Here is a 25,638-nt window from a genome sequence, read left to right as displayed (position 1 = left end):
GTGCAGGAGGGAACCTACTCTGCAACAGGGGAAGGCCACAGCACCTAACATTTGCAGGGGAAGGTATCTTTCCTGCAAACTTCCTAATCTGTGCTGGAGCAAGACCACCTCAAAGGCACCTCGGGAGCTCTGAGCAAGAGAAAGTACTTGACACCTTGCTAAACCTACATGCTTCCATGCTGCACAGGACAGAGGCTCCCATCTGCAGACTTCCCTAACATGCATAGGACAGGGTGTTATACTAGCTAGGTAGTTTCAGACAATGGAATTTACATCACTACTGCAACTTTATAAGCACCAACATGGAGAGGATTACACATTAACCGTCAAACTATCTAAGGAGACTCCAGAGAGAAGCTTCAGTGTGAACTATTAAGCAATTTTTCTCCCTTCCTCTTCTCTGTAAGGGGTATTCTTAGGCACGTAGTTCTATCGTTGCCAATTATTTTTCTTTCCCTAGTTAAAAATGTTTGATTCATTTTTCCTTTTCAGTGTTTTCTGAAAATGATACATATTTAATTTCTTCCTCCATGAGTTTTCCCCAAATGTGAATAGTGGATCATTCCAAGGAGCTTCATGATAGCAATAAAGTTGGAGGAGACAGGCTGAAATCAGAGAAGCTTTTAGTATGTGAAATAAATGCCATTTTGAACAGTCCCTAGAAGTCACTTAATACCCTTATGTCTAAACTATCCAATGTATGTATGAATGTATCACTTTCTTGCTTCAAAAAAGCAGTGCAGGCTGCAAAGTTAAAAGCCTAAGAACTCAGTCTGAGTATTGTGCATTATTGATATCATTTAAGAAGCAAAAGCTGTGAAGTGAAGAAGTTTGCAACATGAAACTGATGCATTTAATGAAGACTCAAATACTTCAAGGTCTCTGCAAATGTTAGCCTGAGCATTGCCATAGAGAGAAAAAGTGAGAGGACTCTTCAACCTCACCTTTTTTTTCAAAAGTGAGGCAAGGAAAGAAAAACTGTTTTAGTAACTGCATGTAAAGAATAGTTTGTAAACCAGCAGAGTAAGCACAGCTCAGATATTTTATAACTCTAGCCACCAAATGGAAAAGGGAAACCTCAACCAAACAGCACCTTAAAAAAAAACCTGGTGCCTACCCTTCTGGCATAGATTTTTGTCTGTAGGTTCCCCCACCAGAGCCAGTCTCACTCGAGGACAACAGGTTGCTGGGGGAGTTACGACACTGCTGTGATCTTGCTAAGGCAATGGATGAAACTGTGACGTAGACATCAGAACCAGGAGACAACCTGTTTAAAGCAAACAAACAAACCCAGTCAAAGTCAATAAATCACAGTGTAAGGCATAATGGGCAATATGCACAAATTGCCAAATCAGCAGTAAGTGTAGCTTCATGGAGATAGTAAAATTGAAGCCATTTGGACGGCTATGCATATTTTCCCTTATTAATCTATTCCCTGTGGGAATAGTGGGAAAAATTACTTTAGAAAAACATGCCAGTTTCCAAAGACTGCCAGAAATAAACTTGTTGAATTGTTTTTGTAGTTTGCTAGTCAGGAATACTGAAACACAACATACTTTACCCACATACCATATAACTGATTTATTCTTACATTTCAGAACAAAGCTTTTGTGTGGAATTTTAACAAAATGCAGTACTTATCAATACCAACTCTTCAAGCATATAAAGCTGGTCTCTTTGCTACCGTTGTTTTGTTAATTAAAATACTAGGATTGTAGACTTGGTTAACGTTATTTATAAATGAAAAATTGGGATGTTCATCATTCCTAAATACACAGAATTGTTTGGCTAACACCTTATAACTTTGTTATTAACTACATACTTGTGTCACATGGAGCTACCTCCTAACAATACAGCAACAGTATATCATAAATGGTTAGAGTTCCAACATTCACATCTGGACAATAAGTTTGAACAGGGGTATCCTTACTTTGTCCAGCAAGGGTATCTGTCCTGCAAATTGAGGTTTTGGGTCATTTTTTGGTTCCTGTGCATTCTGTCTCCAACGCATCAAGTAGAGCCTATACGGTTTTAACGATTCTACATATTTTTGTTCTATTCGTGACTGAAGTCAATGGGAATCTTTCCAGTGACTTCAAATGACTTTGGATCAGGCTCTCAGTCAATAACAAATTATATTTTAAACAAATTGCTTAACAAATAGTAACTGCAAAAAAGTCCAACACATTGAAGCTTAAGACCTTTCTGTCATCTTACATGAGAAAAAAACAAGACAGATTGACTTCCATAAACAATATGGTTTACCTGTCTCAGCACAGGACTTGGATCCAGGAACTTCCAAGACATTAAGCAAGCCACTTAACTGATATGCCTCAGTTTCCCATTTATAAGGTGGGGGATAATATTTACTTAGTTTTCTCAACCAGATATTGTGGAAATTAATTGTTAAAAGTTTGCAACTACTTTGAAGATGAAAAGGCTTACAGTTCTGACTGCTGAGAGAAATACTTGTTGAAAAATTTTAAGAGCTAGGCATTATTATGATTGTTTTCTATTTATTTTGTATTTTCCCTCCCACCCTTTTACTTGAACAAAGCAAAAAGTAAAGGGGGAGGGGGGGAGAGAAAAATAAAGACTGACCCTCTAAACTCAGTCTGCATAAATGAGATTCAAGAAAATTTCTACCCAACCAAAAAAGCAGTGAGTTAAATCCTAATCATTTGAAGCACAGCACCAAACCCAATAATGCATCTTTAGTCTACTAGTCTAAATTTAACAACTCACATTTATCCGTGTAAGCAAAAATTCTGAAGTATTTGATTGCAAAGAAAACAAACAGTTCAAGAGATGGAAATGTAGGGAGAGATGAACCAAGCAGATTAATAGCAATTTCTCATTTTTTCAGTGGCATTCTTATACAGAAAAAAGAAAGGCCAGTCAAGAAAAATACTTGCTTTCAAATAAGATTCACACACTCACATATATACACACATGTAGACCCATTAACACTTACCTAGCAATACATAAATCACATTTTGTTAAACTATGACCTTCTCTCATATGATGGTTGATTAGAATTTATGGTAACGGAGCAATAACGCCTTCTATAGTTTTGTGTAAAATGTTCCCCCAATGGAATAGCTTGTATTTTCAATTTCAGTTTCAGGTATGATTTTCCTCATTTCCCGTGCCTTACCAAAACTGACAGTATTGTTCTGAGGTGATACAAAGACATACACAACCAGGACAGAGTTATAATTCCTCACAAACCTGGAAGACTTTTAGTAAGAGCAAAACAAATGATTATAAACTTGTCTGAACAGCAGAACAAACAGCCCCATAGGGAGAATAGTCTGTTATTTACAGCAGCACTGGATTCTCCATCATCCAGAAACAATCAGAGATAAGTTTGTGATAAGAACCAACAGATTACAAAAAGAGGTAATTGATGAAAAAATTACCTGGTTTGTTTATGCAACAAACTCTCCTTTCCATATGATTGAGAACCCACACTTCATTAACATGGTTCAGTCATTAAGACCAGGATACAGTCCACCCAACAGAGCAGATGTCGCAGGCAAATTACGGTTCAAGTATATGAAAGAGAAATTGAGCAGCCTGCAAAAGGTCTAGAGAGTGAAATTGTTAACCTGAGTCTTGATGGGTGGAGCAATGTCCACAATGATCCTGTTGTATGTGCTTGTGTGACAACAGAAGAAGGGAATGTCTCCTTACAGAAACAATTGACACATCAGGAAATGTACACACAGCAGAATACTTACAAAAAGCTATAACAAACTGTGAAAAAAAATTCAAACATCTAGTACGCAGCTTGGTCACAGACAATGCTGCAAATGTATCCAAGATGAGAAGAAATTTAGGAGAGTGAAGAGACTCCCAACGGTTGCAGTGCTCATTTGACGCACCTCCTAACCAAAGACTTCAGTGTTCCAGAAATAAAGGCTAATAATGTTGTTGAAATTGCAAAATACTTCCGTAACAACCACTTTGCAGCAGCTGCTTTGAAAAAAGTGGGAGGAACCAAGCTAACTCTCCTACAAGACATGTGATGGAACTCAGTAGTGGACTGTTTTGAGCACGAGATCAAGAACTAGCCTAATCTGATGAGTTTGTGAACAAAATCGTGAAAAAATAGATGGCACTGTCACAACCAAAGTTCTCAACATTGGTCTTAAGAGAAATGTTGAACACATGCTGAGTACCCTGAAGCCTATTTCTGTAGCCTTGAACAAAATGCAGGGAAATAGCTGTTTTACTGCTGACACTGTTGAAATCTGGAAGGAACTGAGTGAGATCTTAAAAAGAAAAATATGCAATGACAGAGTTTAATTACAAGCATTAAAAAAACGAATGGGACAAGCACTATCTCCAGCTCATTTTCTTGCAAATATTCTCAATACTCGGTACCAGGGTCAAACCTTAACTGCTGAAGAAGAGGAGTTGGCTATGACATGGACATCTAGCAATCATCCCTCCATAATGCCAACTATAATAAACTTCAGAGCTAAGGGGGAACCATTCAAGAAAATATATGTTTGCTGATGATGTTTTAAAGGAAGTCACACCAGTGAACTGGTGGAAGTCACTTAAGCACTTGGATTCAGAGACTGTTGAAGTGATAATCTCACTTTTAACAGCAGTAGCTTCTTCTGCCAGTGTAGAAAGAATATTTTCTTCCTTTGGACTAATTCATTTCAAACTGAGAAATCGTTTGGGACCTGAAAAAGCAAGAAAGCTTGTTTTTCTTTTCCAGATTATGAACAAACAGGAAAATGAAGGTGAAGACATCTGAGTTAGCTGCAGAAGCCAATATTTAAAATTTCTCATGCTGATCTGGCTGACGCAGTCGATTTAATTTTTTTTTTAAATATTTCATTTAACTATTTTAGTTAAAAACAATTTTAAGAAAAACAAACCTGATTTAAAAAAACTTGAATGTTTAACTAAATTCAAAAATTCATATGCTTGTTTTGTTAAAATATTATGTTTTCTGTTGAAGGAAAAAATCCAGAATACATAACGTTGTTGTTTTAGTTAAATAAAACAATTTAAATGTCTTCCTAATACAGCATGGCAAGAAAATCTTCCAAATATTAATGATTAACCTGTTGAATTGGAGATAGTTCACCTCCCAATGACTTCATAAATATCTGCTTCAATTACCATTAGTAAATGAAATAACCAAACAATCATTCATTTTCTGATATGGCTGTAAAACTAATCTGAAAAGTTTTCAAAATAAATCACTTTAAACATGTATAGTGTGTACCTTCTAAAAATGAAACCTACATCTGTCTCTGAGTTGTGAAGAATATGCATTAAGGTTATAACAACCAACAAGAATGCACTTTTATGTAGAAATTCATGATTAAATCGAGCCTTCCTGACTAGTGATTTAAATCAAATCCACCCCGGGGGGGTGGGGGGGGAAGAGAGAGACAGTATAAACATGTATATACACGAAAGACACACACACACACACACACACTCTCACACTCTATTTGGACTGAGATTTTAGAACTAATCTATAAAGGTCAAAGGCACAAATTTACCAAATAACCACCTTTTGGTATTCTTAGGCTTTTCAATAAAAGGCAATCACTTGTCAGAAACACATACTTAATTTTGCTTTAATAGGCTTCAGCTAGACCAGAGGTGGGCAAACTAGGGCACCACGTCCCTGCGGCCCTTGGGTGCGGGGGGCAGAGGGCTCCGTGCATTGCCTCCAGGCACCACCCCCCGCAGCTCCCATTGGCCGGGAACGGGGAACTGCAGCCAATGGGAGCTTCGGGGGAGGTACCTGGAGGCGCAGCAAGAGCAGCACACGCGGAGCCCTCCGCCCCAGGGGCCGCAGCGCTTCCTGGAACGGCGCAGGGCCAGGGCCAGGGCCGGGGCCGGGGTGCAGGGAGCCTGCCCTGGCCCAGGTGTGTGCCGCTACCACCCCAGAGCTGCTTTAGGTAAGCGGCGCCGGGCTGGAGCCCGAACCCGCCCCCCAACTCTCTGCCCTGAGCCCCCTGCCTGCACCTCGCACCCCTCCTGCACCCCAACTCCCAGCCCTGAGCCCCCTTGTACACCCTGCAGCCCTCCTGCACCCCAACCCCCTGCCCTGAGCCCCCTGCTGCACCCTGCACCCCTATGCACTCCAACCTCCTGCCCTGAGCCCCCTGCCGCACCCCACACCCCTATGCACCCCGCACTCCTATGCAGCCCAACCCCCTGCCGAGCCCCCTTATACACCCTGCACCCCTCCTCTGCCCCAATCCCTTGCCCTGAGCCCCTTCCTGCACACCGCACCCCCTCCCACACCCCGCACTCCCTCACACACCCCAACCCCCTGCCCTGTATACAATTTCCCCACCCAGATGTGGCCCTTGGCCTAAAAAGTTTGCCAACCCCTGAGCTAGACGCCCTTGGATACACAAGGGTCATAGAAATATCGCACGATATAAAGAAATCTGAGAAAAGAGTAGTGGTTCCCAAAAGGACACTACAAAAGCAACCATACAGACTGTCAAAGATAAATAATTATTTTATTTTAACTTAATATCTGCTTATCTGGTTTTACAGATATTGAAGATGTCCCTCTTGATGAATTCACTGTCATGTTATTTGCTATAATATCCCATTGTATTTTCTATATACTAAAAAAGTTAATAATAGCGATCAGATACTCAACTCCATTTAATATTAACAACAAGGGGGAAAGAACACAAACCAAAACCGGGAAATAATAGATTAAAAAATATTTAGATAAGCTAGATGTATTCAAGTTGGCAGGGCCTAATGAAATTCATCGTAGGATACTTAAGGAACTAGCTGAAGCAATCTCAGACCCGTTAGAAATTATCTTCAAGAACTCATTGAGGCTGGGTGAGTCCCAAGAGAACTGAAGAAGGGCAAAACAGGGAACAAAGGTGACCCCAGGAATTGTAGACTAGTCAGCCTAACTTAAAGACCTGGAAAAATACCAGTACAAATGATTACATAATCAATTTCTGAGCACCTAGAAGATAATAGGGTTATAAGGAATAGCAAGCATGGATATGTCAAGAACAAATCATGCCAAGCCTACCTAATTTCCTTCTTTGACAGGTTTACTGGACTAGTGGATGGGGGAAGCAGTAGACACAGTATAACTTGATTTTAGCAAGGCTTTAGACACAGTCCAACATGACATTCTCATAAGCTACCTAAGGAAATGTAGTCTAGATGAAATTATGAAAGGTGGGTGCACAAATGGTTGAAAGACAATACTCAAATTACCAGTGTCAACTGGGAGGACAATGTATCTAGTGGGGTCCTGCAGGGATCAGTCCTGGGTCCAGTACTATTTAGTACTTTCATTAATGACTTGATTATGGGTACACTTATAAAATTTGCAGATGACACCAGGCTGGGAGGGGTGGAAGGCACATTGAAGGGCAGAATTAGAATTCAAAACAACCCTGATAAGCTGGAGAATTGGTCAAAATCAACAAGATGAAATTCAATAGAGACAAGTGCAAAGTAGTACACTTGGGAAGGAAAAATTAAATGCATAACTACAAAATGGGGAATAACTGGCTGGTAGTCCACTGAAAAGGATCTGAGGTTATACTGGATCATAAATTGAATATGAGTATGTGCATTTGCAAAAAAAAAAAAAAAAGTGTCGGATGTAAGATACTGGAGGTAATTGTCCCATTCTAGTCAGCAATGGAGAGGTCATTATGGTATGAGAGGATACATTATGGTCTAGTTATATCATTCGTATATATTTATATATATTACACACACAAACCATATTAAAAGAACATTCTTAAGGTTGCAAAGTCAAGCACTCAAGGGTTAGTAATGGCCAGAATTAAGAATGCCTGTGTAACCTTAATTTGGCACCCTTGTGCGTATGCATTATGATACAGTCTTTACATACTATTTTTTCCACAGGACCCTGGCCTCATTCAGTGCACAGGAGGGACCTGTTCTAGGGATGAATCAAGGTCATACAGTGAAGGAGAGTTGCTTCATTTGTTACAGAAGTTGGGAAGTGTGCAGTGAATGAAGCAGGGGACTGGAGGAAGAGAAAGCATGGTCTTATGGTTAAGGAAGTTCAAGGTTGCCCTGAAGAACTGGAGTCTTGCTTTGTCTCTGCCACAGAGTTCCTATGCAATGCTAGGCAAGTCACCTAAACCAGACTTTTCACAAGTTGTCACCAATTGTGTGTTCCTCATTTTCCAGGTGCCCAGTGTGAGACACCTGGGGGTCTCATTTGCAGAATTATTGAGCATTCACAACTGTAGATGAAGTCAATAGGAGCTGTTTTCAACAAAGGGGCAACTAGGGTGACCAGAGAGCAAATATGAAGAATGAGGACGGGGGGGGGTCGGGGGGCAATAGGAGCCTATATAAGAAAAAGACCCAAAAATCGGGACTGTCCCTATAAAATCGGGACATCTGGTCACCCTAGGGGCAACAGAACCAGGGGAAGCGAGGGAGGGCTAGTGCTCCTGCAATACAAATATTGAGGGGTGAAGACCAGAGCAGCATCAGAGGAGGGGATGGAGCAGCCTAGGTTGCACACAAGATTGGACTGGCCACCAGGGAGTGGTAGGACTCTCTGGCCCAGCCTGGTCCCACCTTCCAGCCACCACAAGTCCCAGCAGAGACATCCTGGGGTAGGGAAAAAAAAATGAGACAGAGCACCAACACCCAGGCAAGGGGGCAGGGAGACATTGGTGCACAGGGTGGCAGATGACAAGGGGGCAAGAGGGAGAAGCACAGGGCACTGGGCACCAGCCCTTGAGGTACGGCTGTAGGAGCGGCAGTAGAAACTACGACGTCCCACCCCAACATGAGCCCACTCCCCTCTCTCCCCCTCCTACCCCTCCATTCACGGGGAGCTTCTAACTCCCCCCATTTGAACATATAAAGAACTACTCTGAAAATTCTGGCCTTATGTGTCTCAAATTGAGCACTCAGAATTAATGAATACTTCTGACTTTAATCTCTCTCTGCCTCAGTTGTTAATCTGTAAAATAGAGATAAATATATCCCCTCAACTCACAGGGGTATTGTGAAAATAAATTCATTAATGTCTGTGAAGCGCTCAGTTACTATAGAGAAGAGTGCTACAGAAAAGCCCATAAGGAAATTAATTACTTTTTCAGAGCAGGATTTGAACAGTGTGCAGTAAATAAGGTCTGGGGCCACACATTGGGGGGGTGGGGGGAGGGGAGAGAAGGAGAAAACAAAATACTGAATAATTGCTCATTATGTGAACGCAGTCCATTCTATGAACTTAATAAGGTAGGTGTCCTGTGGGGAAACTGTGAATAATTATAATTGAAGATTATCATAATACATATGCACAAGGGGGCTCAATGAAGTTCGCACAAGCAACCTTAATTCTGGCATCTTCTGACTTTTGAGTGCTTGACATTGTAAACCTTAGTAATGTTCTTTTTAGTGTAGTTTGTGTATGTATAATACATATATTATGTAAAATGTCAAGAAGCATAACTGACAATCGTTAGACATCTGAGGCTGTAGTCTTGGGTTGCAGGGGTTGAGCTCCAATTTTCCAGTGCTGAGTGAAGGTGTTGGACCTGGTGCTAGTACACAGTGGACATACTATCTAGGTACTGATGCAAGGCTTTACATTTTCTAATCCAAAACCCCTGTCAGGTAGGCAAAGTAAGAGTTGTATTCCAGATGGTGAAATCATAGAGAGGCCTATTCTTGTCTACACTAGGAAAAATAAGACTATCAAGCATCAGCAACAGATGCTCTTGACTTGTGCTGAACACTATTCAACAGCAAACGTAGCCAAGGATGAACTGTATTCAAATACCATTACAACAACCTGTTTAGAAAAGGTTTTAACCATGGTTTCTGGTATGGTACTTAACACAGCACTATGACTACTTATTCAACACACTTGGCTACACTTTTTAACCAAACAAATTCCATTTAAGCTGAAATTTCCCACACTTTGCCTCAGTTAAAAGAAGAATATTTTTGCAAAGTCTGAGCACTATGCACTAGAGCTGGCTGAAGTATTTTTTCCCCCCACTGTTTCGATTTTTTAATGAAAACTGGCTCTTTGACTTGATGGAAATTTTTGAGAGAACATTTCTTTTTTCCATCAACATTTGACGGGTTTTGTGCAAAATCCTGGGAAAAAATGTGAATTTTTGTTTTTGATGAAAACGAAAAAATGTTCTTCCTTTAAATGTTGTTCTTTTCAGAAAAAAAATGCATTTTCAATGTATTCCTTCAGCTCTATTATAAGCATGTGTATTCTGAATTTCTATATAACGAAGGTGATCATTCGTTTCCCGAAGGGAAAATGGGACATCGCCTGGGGCTAGTCTGAGGCCCTTCCCCCCCCCCAGGGCTGGCCTGCATCTCTTCCACCCCCGAGAAGGGCTGGCCCAAGCTACTCACCCGACCCATTTCCCCACGCGGGACTGATATCGGTGCTTGTCCAAGCCTTGCCTCTCTTCCTCCGTTGGGCTGGCATCACCGCTCGCCCTGAGCCCTGCACATTCTTCCACACCCTACTTTTTGACAAAAGTGGGCATTTGTCCTGTTTGCTCTTGCCAGCTGATCCAGTTCAGAGCAAATAGGACAAATGCCCACATCTGCCAAAAAAGTCGGGATGGCCAGGACAGGGCTTAAAAAAGGGACTATCCCAGCTAAAACGGGATGTATGGTCACCCTATGTATAACTGTAATCTTCAAACTTGGGGCACAAATTTGCAAACTACTGTTCATGCAACTAATGCATTGATTCTAAAGGGATTACTCTCAAGTGTAAGTTTTCAGGACTGGGCCCTTTGCTTACTTTGTGGTCCTTAATGAGATTTAAAGCCAACCTTGAAGAAAATTATTCCAGTATTATTTAATTTATAGAGGTTTAAAGTCAGTGTTTGAATGTGACCACATCAGTACAGTTTCCATTTGGGTTAGAATGTTGACTGCGCTCAATAAACTTTTATCTTAGGAGTGTCTGTTTTATCTTAGTTTAAGCCTTAGGTTCAGATCCAGCAAAATATTTAAGAAAATACGTAACTAAACATGTGAACAGCCCTACTGACTTCAGCTCGCATGTTTTCACACACTTGCTTAAGTACTTTGCCAAATCAGGCTTCAGTTAAGACTGATTCACTTTGGGATGAGTCAATTAAGAGCAGATTGTGATACAACTAACAGCACTCCCTCCCACTCCCAAACTCTCTCACACATGTGCATGCGCGCGCACACACACACACACATACACTTTTCCCCCCATTAAAACAAACAGGAAATTAAATGCAAAAAACCAACATTAACACAACATTAAGGCTGAGAAATCAAGATCTCAGAAGTCAAGAGTTTCCAAAATATAAGGTTATGTTTATACTACAGCCTATGTCGGCAAAACGTATGTCACTCAGGAGTATGAATATTCCACCTCCCCTGAGCAACAGAAGTTACACCGACATAAGTGTTCATGTGCACAGCACTATGTCAGCAGGAAAAGTTCTCCCGCCAACAAAGCTTATGCCGCTCACGGAGGTGGTTATTTATGGCAACAGAAGAGCTCTCTCCTGTCAGGATATTCTCCTACACCAGGCATTTAATTGGTTCCAGTGTGAAGGTTACACAGTTACAGGGCTCCTTACCATATAACCCGTAACTAGCACCAGGGTTAGAGGGCTCCTTACCAAATAATCCATAACACAGAGTAGTCTCTCCTCAGCCTATCCCCAGGACTCAGCTCTCTCTGAGTCCTAGCACTCTCCTCACTGCCAGGGGGACAGAGGGTGCAGCAGAGTGGGGACCTCAGCCCATGAGGGCCACAAGGTCTCACCCTATGACTTGAGCCCAAGGCCCATCACCAAAATCCCTGGTCTTTTCCCTCTGGGAACTGTTAATTTTATTCTCTTAGCCGCACTGGAAACCGGCTGCAAGTTGTGACAAATAAACAGCTCCACCCCTGTACCTCAGTCAGGTACTAAGTGCATTCCTACTCAACCCACTGTGGCTTGCAGGTGCTGTGAGGAAGGCAAAAAACTCCCTGGTCTTCTGCCAATTGGCCCCTGGGAGAAAAATTTCCTTCCTGACCCCTTAACAGGCAATTGGCTAGAACGGCGGCATCTGTCAGGCTGGGTTCCCACTCCTTGTTTGGGCGGGTAGGGAGGGCTGCTGGAATGCAGCCAAAAGAGGCTCCACATGGCCCCTGCGTTGGGCTAAATCTTGGGATCTGTGGAATGCAGGCTAATCAGCACCTCTCTCCTCCAGCTGGCCAATGGGTGTCAGAGACTTCCAGGGAGGAGCTACCTATTGTCCCTTGGTGAATGTCTCCCTCCTCGCCGCAGGGACTGTCCCCCTTTCACCACAGGCACCATCGATTTCCCCCACCCGTTGATGCAGGTGGGTGGCATTTTTGAAAACTTGTGTATATGACACCTGGGTTGACCATCAATCTTATTCACAGCAGCGAACAAGGTATATTTTGTATGCTAGCATAAATTTATGATGGACCGCTTTGTTCATTTCATACTACTTTCCTGCTGTAGTATTGCTGATAAACTAGTTTCTTACCTGAATAACTATATGAATGTGTGGGGTTTTTTTTATTTTTATAATGCTCATCTTTAAATAAGGTTAAAGTGAATCTCTCTGTTAACTGGGATGACTGTATCATTGTCATGTTTTGTTTGCACCCTCCTATGCTTGACAAGAGTCTAGAGTACTTTGAAAGTGAAACTGGAGCCTTTAAAAGAATCACTCATTGTTTCAATATATAAATATAAAGAAAGTAAAGCTCAAGTTTAAGCCTCCATCTCAGAATATGTTTGGCCTGTATACACTCAGCTTCTTACCTGTCCCATATCAAAGAAGTCTTATTTCCCAAAGGACCCTAAGGAAACTAGTATCAGAGGGGTAGCCGTTTTAGTCTGGATCTGTAAAAAGCAACAAAGAGTCCTGTGGCACCTTATAGACTAACAGACTTATTGGAGCATAAGCTTTCGTGGGTGAATACCCACTTCGTCCTAAGGAAACTAGGCATCAACAGCACTGAATTTCAGTGGGAGTTTGGTGCCTACCTCTCTTATGCTCCTGTGGAAATCCCAACCTAAGTTTGTAGATGCTGATGCGCCCTTTCAAAGCAAAATGCTTAACTGCAGATACATTCCACTTAAGTAGGTACAGTCTACTTAGTTTAAAAAGGAATTTCCTGTAGTACTATTGGACATGGGATGCTTATTTCCCTGGGAAAATCCAGAATGCTTTTCCAGCTCACAGATTTTTTTTTCTAGAATTGGTTACTGTTTTGTGTATGCCTTCATGTGAATGGAATTCTTTTCTATGAACTTGCCAGTGAATTGTGGATGGCTTTCCCCACTTTTGCCGCTATGCATTTTCAATTCAGAGCTGCCATGTTTCAATGAGAGGCTATACAGAACTTTGGAATTTGTCTCCTTACTGTACTTCTCCCCCAGCCCCCCTAGTTTCTTTCCCCTGCCCATCTGCTCCCTTCCTCCACCTCCACACAACACTATCAGCAGTGTGGGATGGCTGCACACTTTCAGCCCCTCCCACAGTAGCACTCCTCCTATTCAGCCTGAAACACATAGCCAGAGCCTGGAGCCAAGTCCTAATCAGAGGCTACTGTAATATTTGCTGTGTCTCTGGTCTGGTTTCTGTAAAAAATAATACTTCTAAATGTTTTCTTTTTAAGAAGCCAGAGTAAGTCCCCTTAATGTTGTCTCCTGTCTCTTGCATGGCCCCTCCCTTCTCCCAAGCAGTCTCTACGTTGTATGCACGCTTTACATGTATACACATATGCAGACACACGCACGTGCACACACACACAACCTGTAACCAATCAATTTCTACTACAGCTATTCCCCATACACTCCCTCCAATTCAGCTGCCATTCTAGCTCCCAATGCTGCCAGCACAACCAACTTCCAAACAGGACAGTTAGCCCTGAAGCAAGTTTCACTTTGCAGTTTAAGTAGCGCTGAATGGCTGAATAAAGCGCAACCTGAAAATGACAGTAAGCAGCAAGTTTAATTTTGAAATGCATTCTGGAGGCAGCATGATGCACTACAGTTAATGTCTGGGGCGGGGGAAAGAAGAACAGTGGTCGGTGCACTGTGGAGAGGCAGGGGAAAAAAAAAAGGCCTAAAAAAGGGGATACTCCAATCTGAAGCAGAAGGCTCAGAAGCTAGGTGGATTTGTACACCTTTATTCTTAATACTGTCTCGCTCAGTTAAAACTTTCAAACCATAAAAATATCAATCTGTATTTAAAAAAAAAAAAAAAAAGGTTAACTAAGACATTAAGTGTTGTATTGACATGCAGAACCGAAATAAAATTCGACTGAACATTTTGGTAATATTATATTCTGCAAGCCTGATCTTTATTTCATTTTTATCCCAGTTGAAAAAAATCATGTAGCATGGCCATACTGAATTTACTTAAAGAAGATTTTGGTCAATCAAGAGAAACTTATATTCCAGTCCTAGTCACATCTGAGCCCTCGCAAATAAAAAATGATTTACAACTTTTCAATGCAACAAGTCTAAAATGAACAAACAAGAGTTGCTGAATATATGCCAGTGAAAATTTGCTTTAAATCAATTTCCTTGTTAGACCACATTGACCACTTCTATATTCTTCACTATCCATAATTTTTCAACAAAATGAATTCATTTCACCATCTTCAGGAAATACTGTAATTACTTCATTGTGTCTTTCTTAAATGAAAGCTTATTCAGACATTTGTTTGTTTTTTGTGGTATTTTCATCACCACCACTTTAAAGTAAACCAATCCTTTGATTGTAAAATAATGCATCCCACACATTAAGTTTTAATGAATTCAGTATTTAGCACTAGGATTCTGGAATTCATCAGTGCTTAAGTATACAACATTAATCTCCATGCAAGTACCTATATGAAAACAGTTATGGTTCAGTGGGACTGGCATTTGGTTATGGTCTAAACTAACAGTTCTAATTTGTACACGCAGTTCCCACCAGATGACTGATCAGTATCTTATACCCAGGGATCATGTATTCTGTGGCTGTGAAACTCATCCCTTCTAATAGAATTCTGCTCCAGAAACTCACTTTTCTTTATCAAAAAGTTGTATTACCAAGGGTTGGAAACCTGCGTAAGCTTGAAAAAGTGAATCCTGTGCAAACCAATAAAGAGGTGCATGCTGAAATGATAACTTTGGGAAGCATGAACTGCTCCATTCATTTCAATCATGGCCCTACGAAGTCCATTCTACAGCTATAGAATTTGGAATTTTTCAAAGATGCCATGGGGGAGGGATAGCTCCATGGTTTGAGCATTGGCCTGCTAAACCCAGGGTTGTGAGTTCAATCCTTGAGGGGGCCACCTAGGGATCTGGGGCAAAAATCAGTACTTGGTCCTGCTAGTGAAGGCAGGGGGCTGGACTCAATGACCTTTCGGGGTCCCTTCCGGTTCTATGAGATAGGTATATCTCCGTATATTTATTTATTTTTATTTAATTCAACATCTTTGTTGTGGAACTCACCATTTTGCTAAAACTTAGTGCCCAAACATTTTGTCTCCCTGTCCTGCTGGGATTTGCCTACAACTGCCTCTTGCTCTCCATAAGGGACTTATCTGGACTACAGTGCATACTCCCTGCACTATTCAATGGAACAAGACTACTGGGGGTTAGGGAGTCAGAGCTGAAGTCTCACTGCTTCCCAAATACCAGGTAGAGTCAGAAGCACAGAGTGGTGATTTGGGCTGCCAAGAGAACAGATAGTTCACTGAAATGGATTACAAAGCTCTGTGCTTGCTGAGCCCAGTGGGCATGGGGGATGGAAACAAAGATTTTGAGCTGGGCCACCTGGAGGACAACACAGCTGGGGTCTAAAAGTTGTAACCAGGCTACCCTGGAGAGCATAGCAAAACCACTCAATGTCAAATATCATCACTGTTGAAAATAATCATTGATTAGTTTTATGCTAATAACTATTTTCAAGCATAAATTATAGTGTATGTGTTTATGTAGTGATAAGGGATAAGAATGATGAGTATTTCATGATGATTGACTAAATTAACAGTGCCACAGAATGTAGAGTTGTATGAAATAGAGTTCCAACGGGCTGCAAAATAAACCTTATACCTTATGAGAAATGAGTAAGTGTCTCAGCTCAGGCCCTATGGATAAGTGCCTGTATTAGAAAAGCATGAACACAGCTGGCAATAATTGGCACCCTTCGTGGTACCCAGAAGCCAAGAACTGTTACTGAACTACCATCTCAGCCTTAGAGGCAGTCCCTCCAGGTCACACTTGATATATATTCATAGGACAATATGGGAAAACTATGCTTTATTTATAAAGTGGAAAAATAATGTGCTTCAGTTTCCAGGACTGTTGATCCAGCACCTTTAACTGTAACTAGATTCACTAAAGAACAATCTCTGATATGGCAAAGGTCAACTGGAAACTCACTTGAACTGATATACAAGTTTTCAGTCTCAAAAGCAACAAGATTTAACAGCATAAAGGCACCACTCAGTTAAATCCCATTAGTTGATCACTCAATTCAGTTAAGTCCCTGAAATATTTAGTGTCTTCCAGATGTTAACATAGGTCACAGTTTTATTGCTGATACTATTAAATTCAATATTGTGTCAAGTCCAATGTAAGTCAAAAATTGTACAGTGCTTCTCTGTTACATCCTTAAACTCCACACTGTTGGAATGGAGATGATGATGGTGTTAGATTACTTTATTTCAGCTGAACGGTTGTTAATACTGCTACATAAGCTTGTCCCACAAATCATCTCAAGTTTATAGCTCAAAAGGCCACCTGGATCAATTTATTACGTGCAAGTTTCACAGCTGCAGCATCCCTTAAAACACAAACCATGAACTGAAGTCAGAATACAGTCCTCCTGGCTATCCCTTAGCCTTTTAGACTTTTCATTTCAAAATAGCATTTTTGTTTCAAAATTTATTTTTTTTAAAAAGGGTAAATAACACCCCCCAAAAAATGAAAAAAAAATTCATTTCAAGTCTAAGTGTTTTGTTTGACCCAAAACAAAACTTTTTCCATTTGAACTGAACCACATTTTTTTCAAATTGGCCCTGAACGGCCGGGGGGCGGGGGGGGAGGGGTGGCTCCCTGTCAATGGCTCTCTGTTATTGTGTTTGTTTTCTTAAGTAGTAAAACAGAAACACAAAAACCTTTTAAGGGAAGTACACAGAAATGGCATCCATCACTTCTGAACACCAAACTATCTACAAAACTTGTTAGCTTATTTCACCCAAGTGCACCAAGTAAAAGGGATTTATTTATAGCACTAACACCACACACTAACCAACAAAAAACAAAGGGCTAGGTGCTGGCCCGGCTGCTGCCATTTAGTGATAGATCAGCCAGGGTCAAAGAAACCATAAAGCCAGTGTATTCTTGCTGCCTAAGGGTTTCTCTAGAAGCGTAGGGCTGGCATTGCAAGCAGAGGGGATGTGGCTGGTCACAGGCAGGAAGGCGTGGCCTGCCTAACACTCCATCAATCCCTGGCTGCTCCAGGCAGTGGGTAGCTGGCACAAGTTAGAGCAGCCCTGAAACTCTTGAGTCTGGAAGCTTGGGTCTACAGCAACGTAAACAATGTTTGTTAGTGGGCAATTTGAATCTGTACATTCGCAGTCTGGAGGTTGGAGGCAAGGGGAAACGAAGGGTTAACGGCCCCATTTCTGGAGTATGTCCCAAAGGTGGGTGGATCTCTGTGCCACAATCATTGCTGTTATTTATATTTGTATTATGCAGTAGCACCTAGGAGTCTCAGTCATGAACCAAGACTCCATTGTGCTAGATGCTGCACAAACACAAAACAAATACAGTCCCTGCCCCAAAGACAAGGAAGCAATGAGACAATACTGGTCAGCACGTTGTCCCGATTTTTTGTAGGCCTCAGAGCAAAGTAGAGATCTAAGGAGGGTGTTGAAGGAGAATAATGAGTTAGGCTTGGGCTACACTTAAAACGAATACTAGAATAGCTATCAGGGCCGGCTTTAGGCACTGCGGGGCCCGATTCGAAAGAGCAGCCGCCGAAGTCCTGCCGCTGTCTTCGGCAGCAGCTCAATCACTGCTGCGGAGGAAGGACCCTCCACCGAAATGCCGCCGAAGACAGCGGCAACGATTGAGCTGCCGCCGACGATAGTGCCGGGACTTCGGCGGCAGCTCAATCAGCTGCCGGTGCCTTCATCGGCACTTCGGCAGAGGGACCTTCCTCCGCGGCAGCGATTGAGCTGCCGCCGAAGACAGCGGCGAGACTTCGGCGGCAGCTCCTTGGGGACGTTGCGGGGCCCTCTTAGGGACGTGGGGCCTGATTCCGGGGAATCGGCTGAATCGTCCTAAAGCTGGCCCTGATAGCTATGTTGGTCAGCAGTGTGGGGAAAAAAACCCACCCCAACCAACATACCGATGTTGACAAACCCTCAGTGTAGATACAGCTATGCTGACAGAGACGAGTGCTTCTGTTGGTGTAGCTAACATCCTTCTGGGAGGCAGTTTTCTACACGGGCAGAAGAACTCCTTCTGATTGTATATGCTGCAACAGTAGCATAGACATAGACTTAGTTTTGCAGATATTTACAGGGAGCTTTTCCTAAGCATGGGAGAAAGCACAAATCAATCCTAGCCCTAACTCTTCAACAGAATTCCCTCCGCCTCTGATGATCACTTTCAGATTTTATAAGTTAAATATACTTCAATCGGGTCAGTATTTGACTGGGAAACTGAAAAAAAAATCAAAAAAAAAAATCAAGGGGCTGCCTGAAGTGGTGTTGATGCGGATAGTTGGTAAGTCTCTTCACTGAATCAGTACTGAACCAGAGCTTAAGGGACCACTGTTCTGCTGGGAGCTGCCCTCTTTTATATGCTATGTATAATCAAAGCTCTGACCACTCTTTGCGCTGTCTACACTTTAAAAGCATTCTGGAATAACTGTCTGCTAGGAGTGTGATTGTTTGCTGACAGTTATGCCAGTAAAAGCCCTAATCCAGACGTAGTTATACCAGTATAAAGGTGCCTTATACCAGTATAGCTTATTTTTTCCTAAAACTAGAAGAAGATATAGTAATATAAGCACGTTTATACTGATATAACAGTGTCCACACAAGGGAGATTTGGCTGCTTTGCCAGCACACTTAAAGTGGCAAACCTTTGAAGTCTAGACAACCCTGTGTCATCTTTGGGTTTTACACTTCAGTTTTTGCCATATTCAAGTTTGTAATTATTCTGCCTACATACAATCTGAATTCAATTTAAAATAGAAAAATTGTTCTTCATGTTCCCTTCTAAAGACACGTGTAAGTTACTGGGGCAGAATGTAAACATTACAGAGAAAGAAATGTTTTGCAGGCGACAGTGTAACTTTTTTTTAAAAAGGGATATTATTTTCATTATATTAAGTGACAATTTTAAAATTAATGTTTGATGGGATCCAGTCTCTCACCACAATTCATGGATAGTTATACAGTATATATTATACGAAGAACAGACTTCATTTATCCGTCATGTCAAAACATTTGTGACGCATGATCCTTTTTTAGTTTATTACAAAAGAACACAAAATCTTTATGCATACAGACAGTATGTAAGCAGTTCTACTGTCTATTAATGACCCTACTACTTCACCACTAGATAGCTAATATCATGAAAGATTCTTTTCTGTAGGCTTAACTGATAACAGCTCTCTAAATCCAAGGGGGCTCCCATCAACCTCAAATATCAACAGTGACTAATACATTTTCTTCAGCTTGGCCTAGATTTTTACTTGCAACTAAATCTCCATTCTGACTTCAGAAGGGAAAGAAAAGATGAATTGGCTTTACATTCCAGTTAACCGTTGCTTCTCTTTGCCATCTTACACTCCAGTGAACAGAGAATTACTCCAAGGTCTTTCCTCTTTGAAACCACATAACAGTAATGTTTCTAACTACTGCAAAGTAGAGACCAACAAAGTGGACTGGAGTACAGTTGATTCAGTGTACACCAGAAAAACTGCAAGGATCATGCACAGAATGTGCAAGGAGTGTCCTTAACTAGGCATTGCCAGTGTTAAAACTTGACTACATGTTTCTTGCCTGTCTTGCATCATCCATGTGTGATCTCTGCACTTTTGGAAGTATGGGAGTCAATGGTGAAAATTCAAAGCAGACAAAGTATTTCTTCACTAGCTATAAAAATCTCATCTCTGTAGGCATTAGGACCTCTACATAATAAAAAAATAAAAGCACTGAAGCATTTGGATTTTATTTACTAAAAGTACAAAGCATTACTCAACTTAAGAGAAAGAAAAATGATATGGCACTTCCCCTCCTGGGCTCCAGCTGCTCTGCTCCGGCGGCGCAGGGTCCGGAGGCAAGGGGGCTGCCCGAAGCCGGTAGCGCTCAGGCAGCTCGGCTCTTAAACAGAGCCGAAGAGTCAGGGGAGGAGCAGAGCAGCTGGAGCCCGGGAGGGGAAGTGCCCGGCCGGGGTCGCTGGGTCCGGAGGCATGGGGACTGCCCGAAGCCCTAGCGCTACCGGCTTCACGGTTTGCCGGGCAGCCTCCAGACCCTGCGCCCCCAGCTGGGCGCTTCCTCTCCCAGGCTCCAGCTGCGCTGGGGAAGCGCCGCCGGGTGGGGCGGCAACGGGGCTGCCCGAAGCCGGTAGCGCTCGGGCAGCTGTTTTCGCGTGGCTGGGAGGGAGGAGGGGGAGTTAGGGCGGGGACTTTGGGGAAGGGGCGGGGGTGGGGCAGGGGTGGGAAAGGGGCGGGGCCAGGGCCCGTGGAGTGTCCTCTTTTTTTATTTTTTAAATATGGTAACCCTATTCCATGCTGCTCTGAAAACACAGGCCATGGCTCCCTTCAACATTACTACAGAGGTACGGTATATCCTGTGGATGTTACATATCTGAGCATACAATGCTCTATTTTGATCCAAATAGACAGATCAGAGGTAAGTTAACTTTATGTCAAACGTCAAACTGGCTTCTATGGCTTTCTGTATACAAGAGAATTTTAGAAAAAAATTCCCATCGGTGCTAACATTGGTAAATCAACAGGAAACCGTAGACAAGGCTCAAGAAGCTTCTGGCTTTTTATTTTAATACCAATTTAACTGACACAGTGGTAAAAACACTGGTGCTGCCACTGAACCACTGGTAATACAAGCAAGTTCTTTCCTAAAATTCTCAGGTGCACATTTTCCTTATGAGGCAAAATACAAATCAAAAATTTGAGCAAAATGTATAGTTTTAATTTTGTTTTTTAAAAGGGTGTAAATGCAATATAAAATCACTGACTGAAAAAGAAATGAAAGTATAATCTATCAACTCATTAGGAGTCATCATCATTTGTCAACAGCTGGGCCACACTTGAGCTTTCAATCTTATCGCTATAGTTTTTCTCCCTTGGCTATGATGCCTCTTAATTTCTCTCTCCTTCAATTTTTGGCTACATGAATGAATGCTTTAATGAATTAATTCACCATACCATGTATTTAAAAAGAGTTCTGTAATTTATAGCATGTATTGTCCACTTCTTCGTATTTTCCAGATGTGTAAAGTATTATTCGGACATGGTCTACATACACTATATGCAAGGTCGTCTACAAAACAGACTTCCCCTGCCATCCTGCCCGCCGCCCATCTCTTTGTAAGTCTAGTGATGCTAACAGATTTACTCAGATAATCAAAACAAACACACTACATTTCAGTACTATCATCCACATTCTTAAAGGGATGGAAATATTGTGACATGATGGGGCTGTTATCTCAAAAATAATCAATGTTTCATTTGTAAATGCAGAGAGACAGTATAAATTTAAACTTTAAGCTACCTGTTCTCTGGCTCTAAATTTAAATGACTTCCCAATCATATCAGTGAAATTTGCCTCCTTCACCTCTCTATATTGTGGTATGCATTTTATCATTAGCTAAATATATTACCTCATGCTATTTCTCTGCATCAACAGCTGTATCTGACTTCCACAAAGCTACAAAATGTGGATCCAGAATTGGAACATCCAAAATTCCAGGTGTGTTTGGATTCAGGATTTCAGTTCTGGTCCCACCAAATTTAAAAAGCAATAAATCAATTTCAAAATATGGCATAACAAAACAGATTCCAAAAGTGCAATACCATCTCATTTTGCAAATAGCAGTAATAAGTTATTCCATTCTGGTCCATATTTTTAGTAATTTGCAAGATATACTGAATAAAATATTTGAAAATACATGTAAAATGTTTTGTTTTAGAAAAAATTCTGAAAAGTGTTGAAAATTGATTTGTGAACAGCATACATACCGCCGGCTCTCCAATGGACGTCCATCACTAGAGATGCTGCGGGGAATGTTGGCTGCTCGCTCTTGGGGTGGCATTTTCCCTTCTCCTTTCCCTGAACCAATCCTAGAGGTTACTGGACTTTGTATCTGGGATGGTACCTGTGACATATGAGGCCCCTGCCCCTTGTTTGCATTTCGTTGCCATTTGTTGTTGTTTCTGAAGGGGAATTTGAACTCATATGGAACTCCTTCATTCACTTTGTATTCCATCACTGGCATGCGACAGGTTTCTGAACAACTCCTGGAAGGGAGAAAATGAATATACAGGTAAGATATTTGTTCACACGAAAGAAAGAAAAATAAGTATTGACTAGAATTACATTGATAAGTGCTGGCAAAGGGAACAATTAAACAGAAGGTCTCAATCCTATTTAATACATGTCTTTTCTGTTGCCTTAACTTTTGTTGCAGCAGGCTTATAAACAATACTAAAACAGACAGTCAGTAAGACAAACCCAGAGAAACATGGAATGGATTAGATTAGCCAATATAGTAGATCTATCTCTATTGTCTACAATTCAATGATAAGGAGTCTAATAGATGGGTTTTTATTTGCAATGAACCCAACTCTAAAACCCCGATACAAAAATGGGAAAATTCAGATCTGACTTTTGCAGATTGAGCTGCTTCTAGTTTTTCATAAAGTCAACAGAGTGTATAAGTGTATCTATACATTTGCTCAGATATCACCCCTCAAAGAATCCAAAAGCATAGGTTGTCCGTTGTTGCACCTCACTTCAACTCCAACTTGAAGGCCAGGTCAGACAGTTACAGTTACCTTAAATCTTGAATTCTGAGTTCAATATTTCACGCTTTCTATTAATGGTTCCCAATGTTTTCTAGCAACTATCAATTTACCAAATAAAGAATATGTATGTACCAGTGAGTGCATCAAAGTTCCATTCAACTGGATGTGCTTTAATCTAGTGGTTCTCAACCTTTTTGAGCTCAGGACCCATTTGTAAACCTTGATGACCTGTCCTGACACAGTAAATAGCTTTAGTAACAAACAAACAAAAATCTGGCTCACTAAATATTTCTTATCCACTATAAACACACTAACAGTCAATACTAAATACTCCTGAGGGAATTCTGCACCAAAATATTAAAAATTCTGCAAAATTCTGCATATTTTGTCAAAATAACACAATATAATCATGCCATTTGCAATTATTTTGGTAATTTATTTCAAAATACCATTTAGCAAGTGTGTCTGTAACAATACAGGCAACAAAAAAGATTCAGAAAATGTTTTTTTGACAAATATATTCCTTACTAGGCGTATTAACACATCTATATGGCTCCTAACGCCCAAACCAGATGTGCCCCTCCCCCCACCGCTGCCCGGGAGGGGTGCGTGAATCAATTTTTCAGCGGGAAAGAGTAAAATCTACAGGGGGCATTAATTCTGTGCTTGCGCAGTGGCACAGAATTCCCACTAGTCACAAAAGCCTTAAAGTTCAGAGGTTCAGACCACTGCTTTAATACTCTCCCTTCTACCAGTAGATGCAAAATATTACTACAGTCCCAGAGCAAAATATTAATATACAAATTAAGAGAATGTCAATGAATGATCTATTTAAAACATCACCACTTATACAGCGGGTTAATTTACACTTTAAATGAGGCAGGGCCTGAACAAGGAACTGAAAAGCAGCATGAACCAGGAATTCCTGCTTAACCAACAAAAGGCTTGTTGTTTGTTGCTTTCACTGAATGATAGAAAGCAAAGAAATCCTCAAACAAGACTGAGTCTTCTGGAGATATTAAAACATACCTATTAAAAGTAAACATAAAAGTGATCAACAGAAATTCTTCAAACATAAGGCCTCTCACAGGATCATGCAGTCAGCTGTACCAACTGGGATATGACTTGACTTTTTTTTTAAATGAAGCTTAATCAGAGTTTGATTAAAACTTATCTAGTCACTGGATATTGACTGTTTTAAGGTTAAAAACTCTGCAGGGAATACATTCAAAATGTTTACCCTGTGAATGAAAAAAAAAATTCCCACATGCTAGACCTTGTCTAGGACACAGGAAAAATATAAATTTGAGATTCCTAGTACAGCTAATTTTGAGATAATGCTTTACAAACAAAAAAGGTAAGACTACCCCAAAATGAATTACACTTCATTTTTTAAAGTTTTATACCTTTGACATACATTGGATAATCAACCCCACTTTCCCTAAAAGTTCAATGCTTGCTAGAGACCACAAATACCAAATTTGAAACTAAAGGGATTTTTATTTTATTTTTTAGGAATTTGTGGCTTTGGGAAGGTGTCAAAATTGGGCTAACAAATAAAAGAGGGCTACAACTTCAAAGTCACTATGACGTCTACAAAGTAACTACTGCAACTCCATAATCATTCTAAAACCAGGTTATAGAAGAAAACAAAATAATTACAGATCAAGTTTGCAGATGAAACAAAGATTGGGAGACTGGTAAATAATAAAAAGGACAAATCACTGATACTGAGCAATCTGGAACACTTGGTAAACTGGGCAGAAGCTAACAATATGTATTTTAATATGACTAAATATAAAAACATACATCTAGGAAGAATGAATTTAGACCATACTTTCAGAATGGGGGACTCTATTCTGGGGAGCAATGACTCAGAAAAAGATTTGGGGGTTATGGTGGATGTTCATCTGAACGTGAACTCCCAGTGAGATTGGGCCAAAGGGCTAATGAGATCCTTGGAAGTATAAACAGAAGAATCTCAAGTAGGAATAGAGAGGTTGTATTACCCCTGTATTTGGCACTGGTGTAACTGCTACAGGAATAGTGTGTCCAGTTCTAGTGTCAACAGTTCAAGAAGGATGTTGACAAATTGGAGAGGATTAAGAGAAGAGCCACAAGAATGCGTAAAGAATTGGAAAACATGACATAGTGAAAGACTCAAGAAGCTCAATCTATTTAGCTTAAGAAAGAGAAGGATACGGGGTGATTTGAGGGGTGAATTTAGAAGTACCTACATAGGGAACAGAACTTTTATAATGGAGGATTCTTCAGTCTAGCAGACAAGGCATAATAAGATCCAAAGGCAGACAGACTAGAAATAGGGCACACATTTTTTAACAGCGTCATCAACCACTGGAACAACTTCCCATGTGTTGTCGTAGCTCTCCATCACTAGACATTTTTAAATCAAGATTGGCTGTTTTTCCTAAAACATACGCTCTAGTTCAAAAAGAAATTAAGGGAAGCCTATGGATGGTGTTATACAAGAGGTTTGACTAGATTATCACAAAGGTCTCTTCTGGCCTTATAGTCTATGAAAGCAACAGGTCTCTC

General features: G+C 41.0%; 1 protein-coding gene across 3 annotated transcripts in view; it reads right to left on the bottom strand.

Annotated features, from left to right (window-relative positions):
* SIPA1L1 (signal induced proliferation associated 1 like 1) overlaps positions 1–25,638 on the bottom strand; it is a 388,229-nt gene that overhangs the window by 35,876 nt on the left and 326,715 nt on the right. For all 3 annotated transcript variants that reach the window (XM_024218824.3, XM_026651467.2, XM_026651466.2), the window contains 2 exons: positions 22,297–22,575; positions 1,118–1,267 (listed from right to left, as the gene is read on the bottom strand). In XM_024218824.3, coding sequence (XP_024074592.2) covers positions 1,118–1,267; positions 22,297–22,575 — 429 coding nt within the window. The remainder of the gene's footprint in view (positions 1–1,117; positions 1,268–22,296; positions 22,576–25,638) is intronic.

Source organism: Terrapene carolina, unplaced genomic scaffold, assembly GCF_002925995.2.
Source record: "Terrapene carolina triunguis isolate 2854851 unplaced genomic scaffold, T_m_triunguis-2.0 Scaffold96, whole genome shotgun sequence".
In the NCBI taxonomy this organism is placed as follows: Eukaryota; Metazoa; Chordata; order Testudines; family Emydidae; genus Terrapene; species Terrapene triunguis.
The sequence above is the reverse complement of the archived record's forward strand: the minus strand, read 5'-3'. Positions and strand labels throughout refer to the sequence as shown.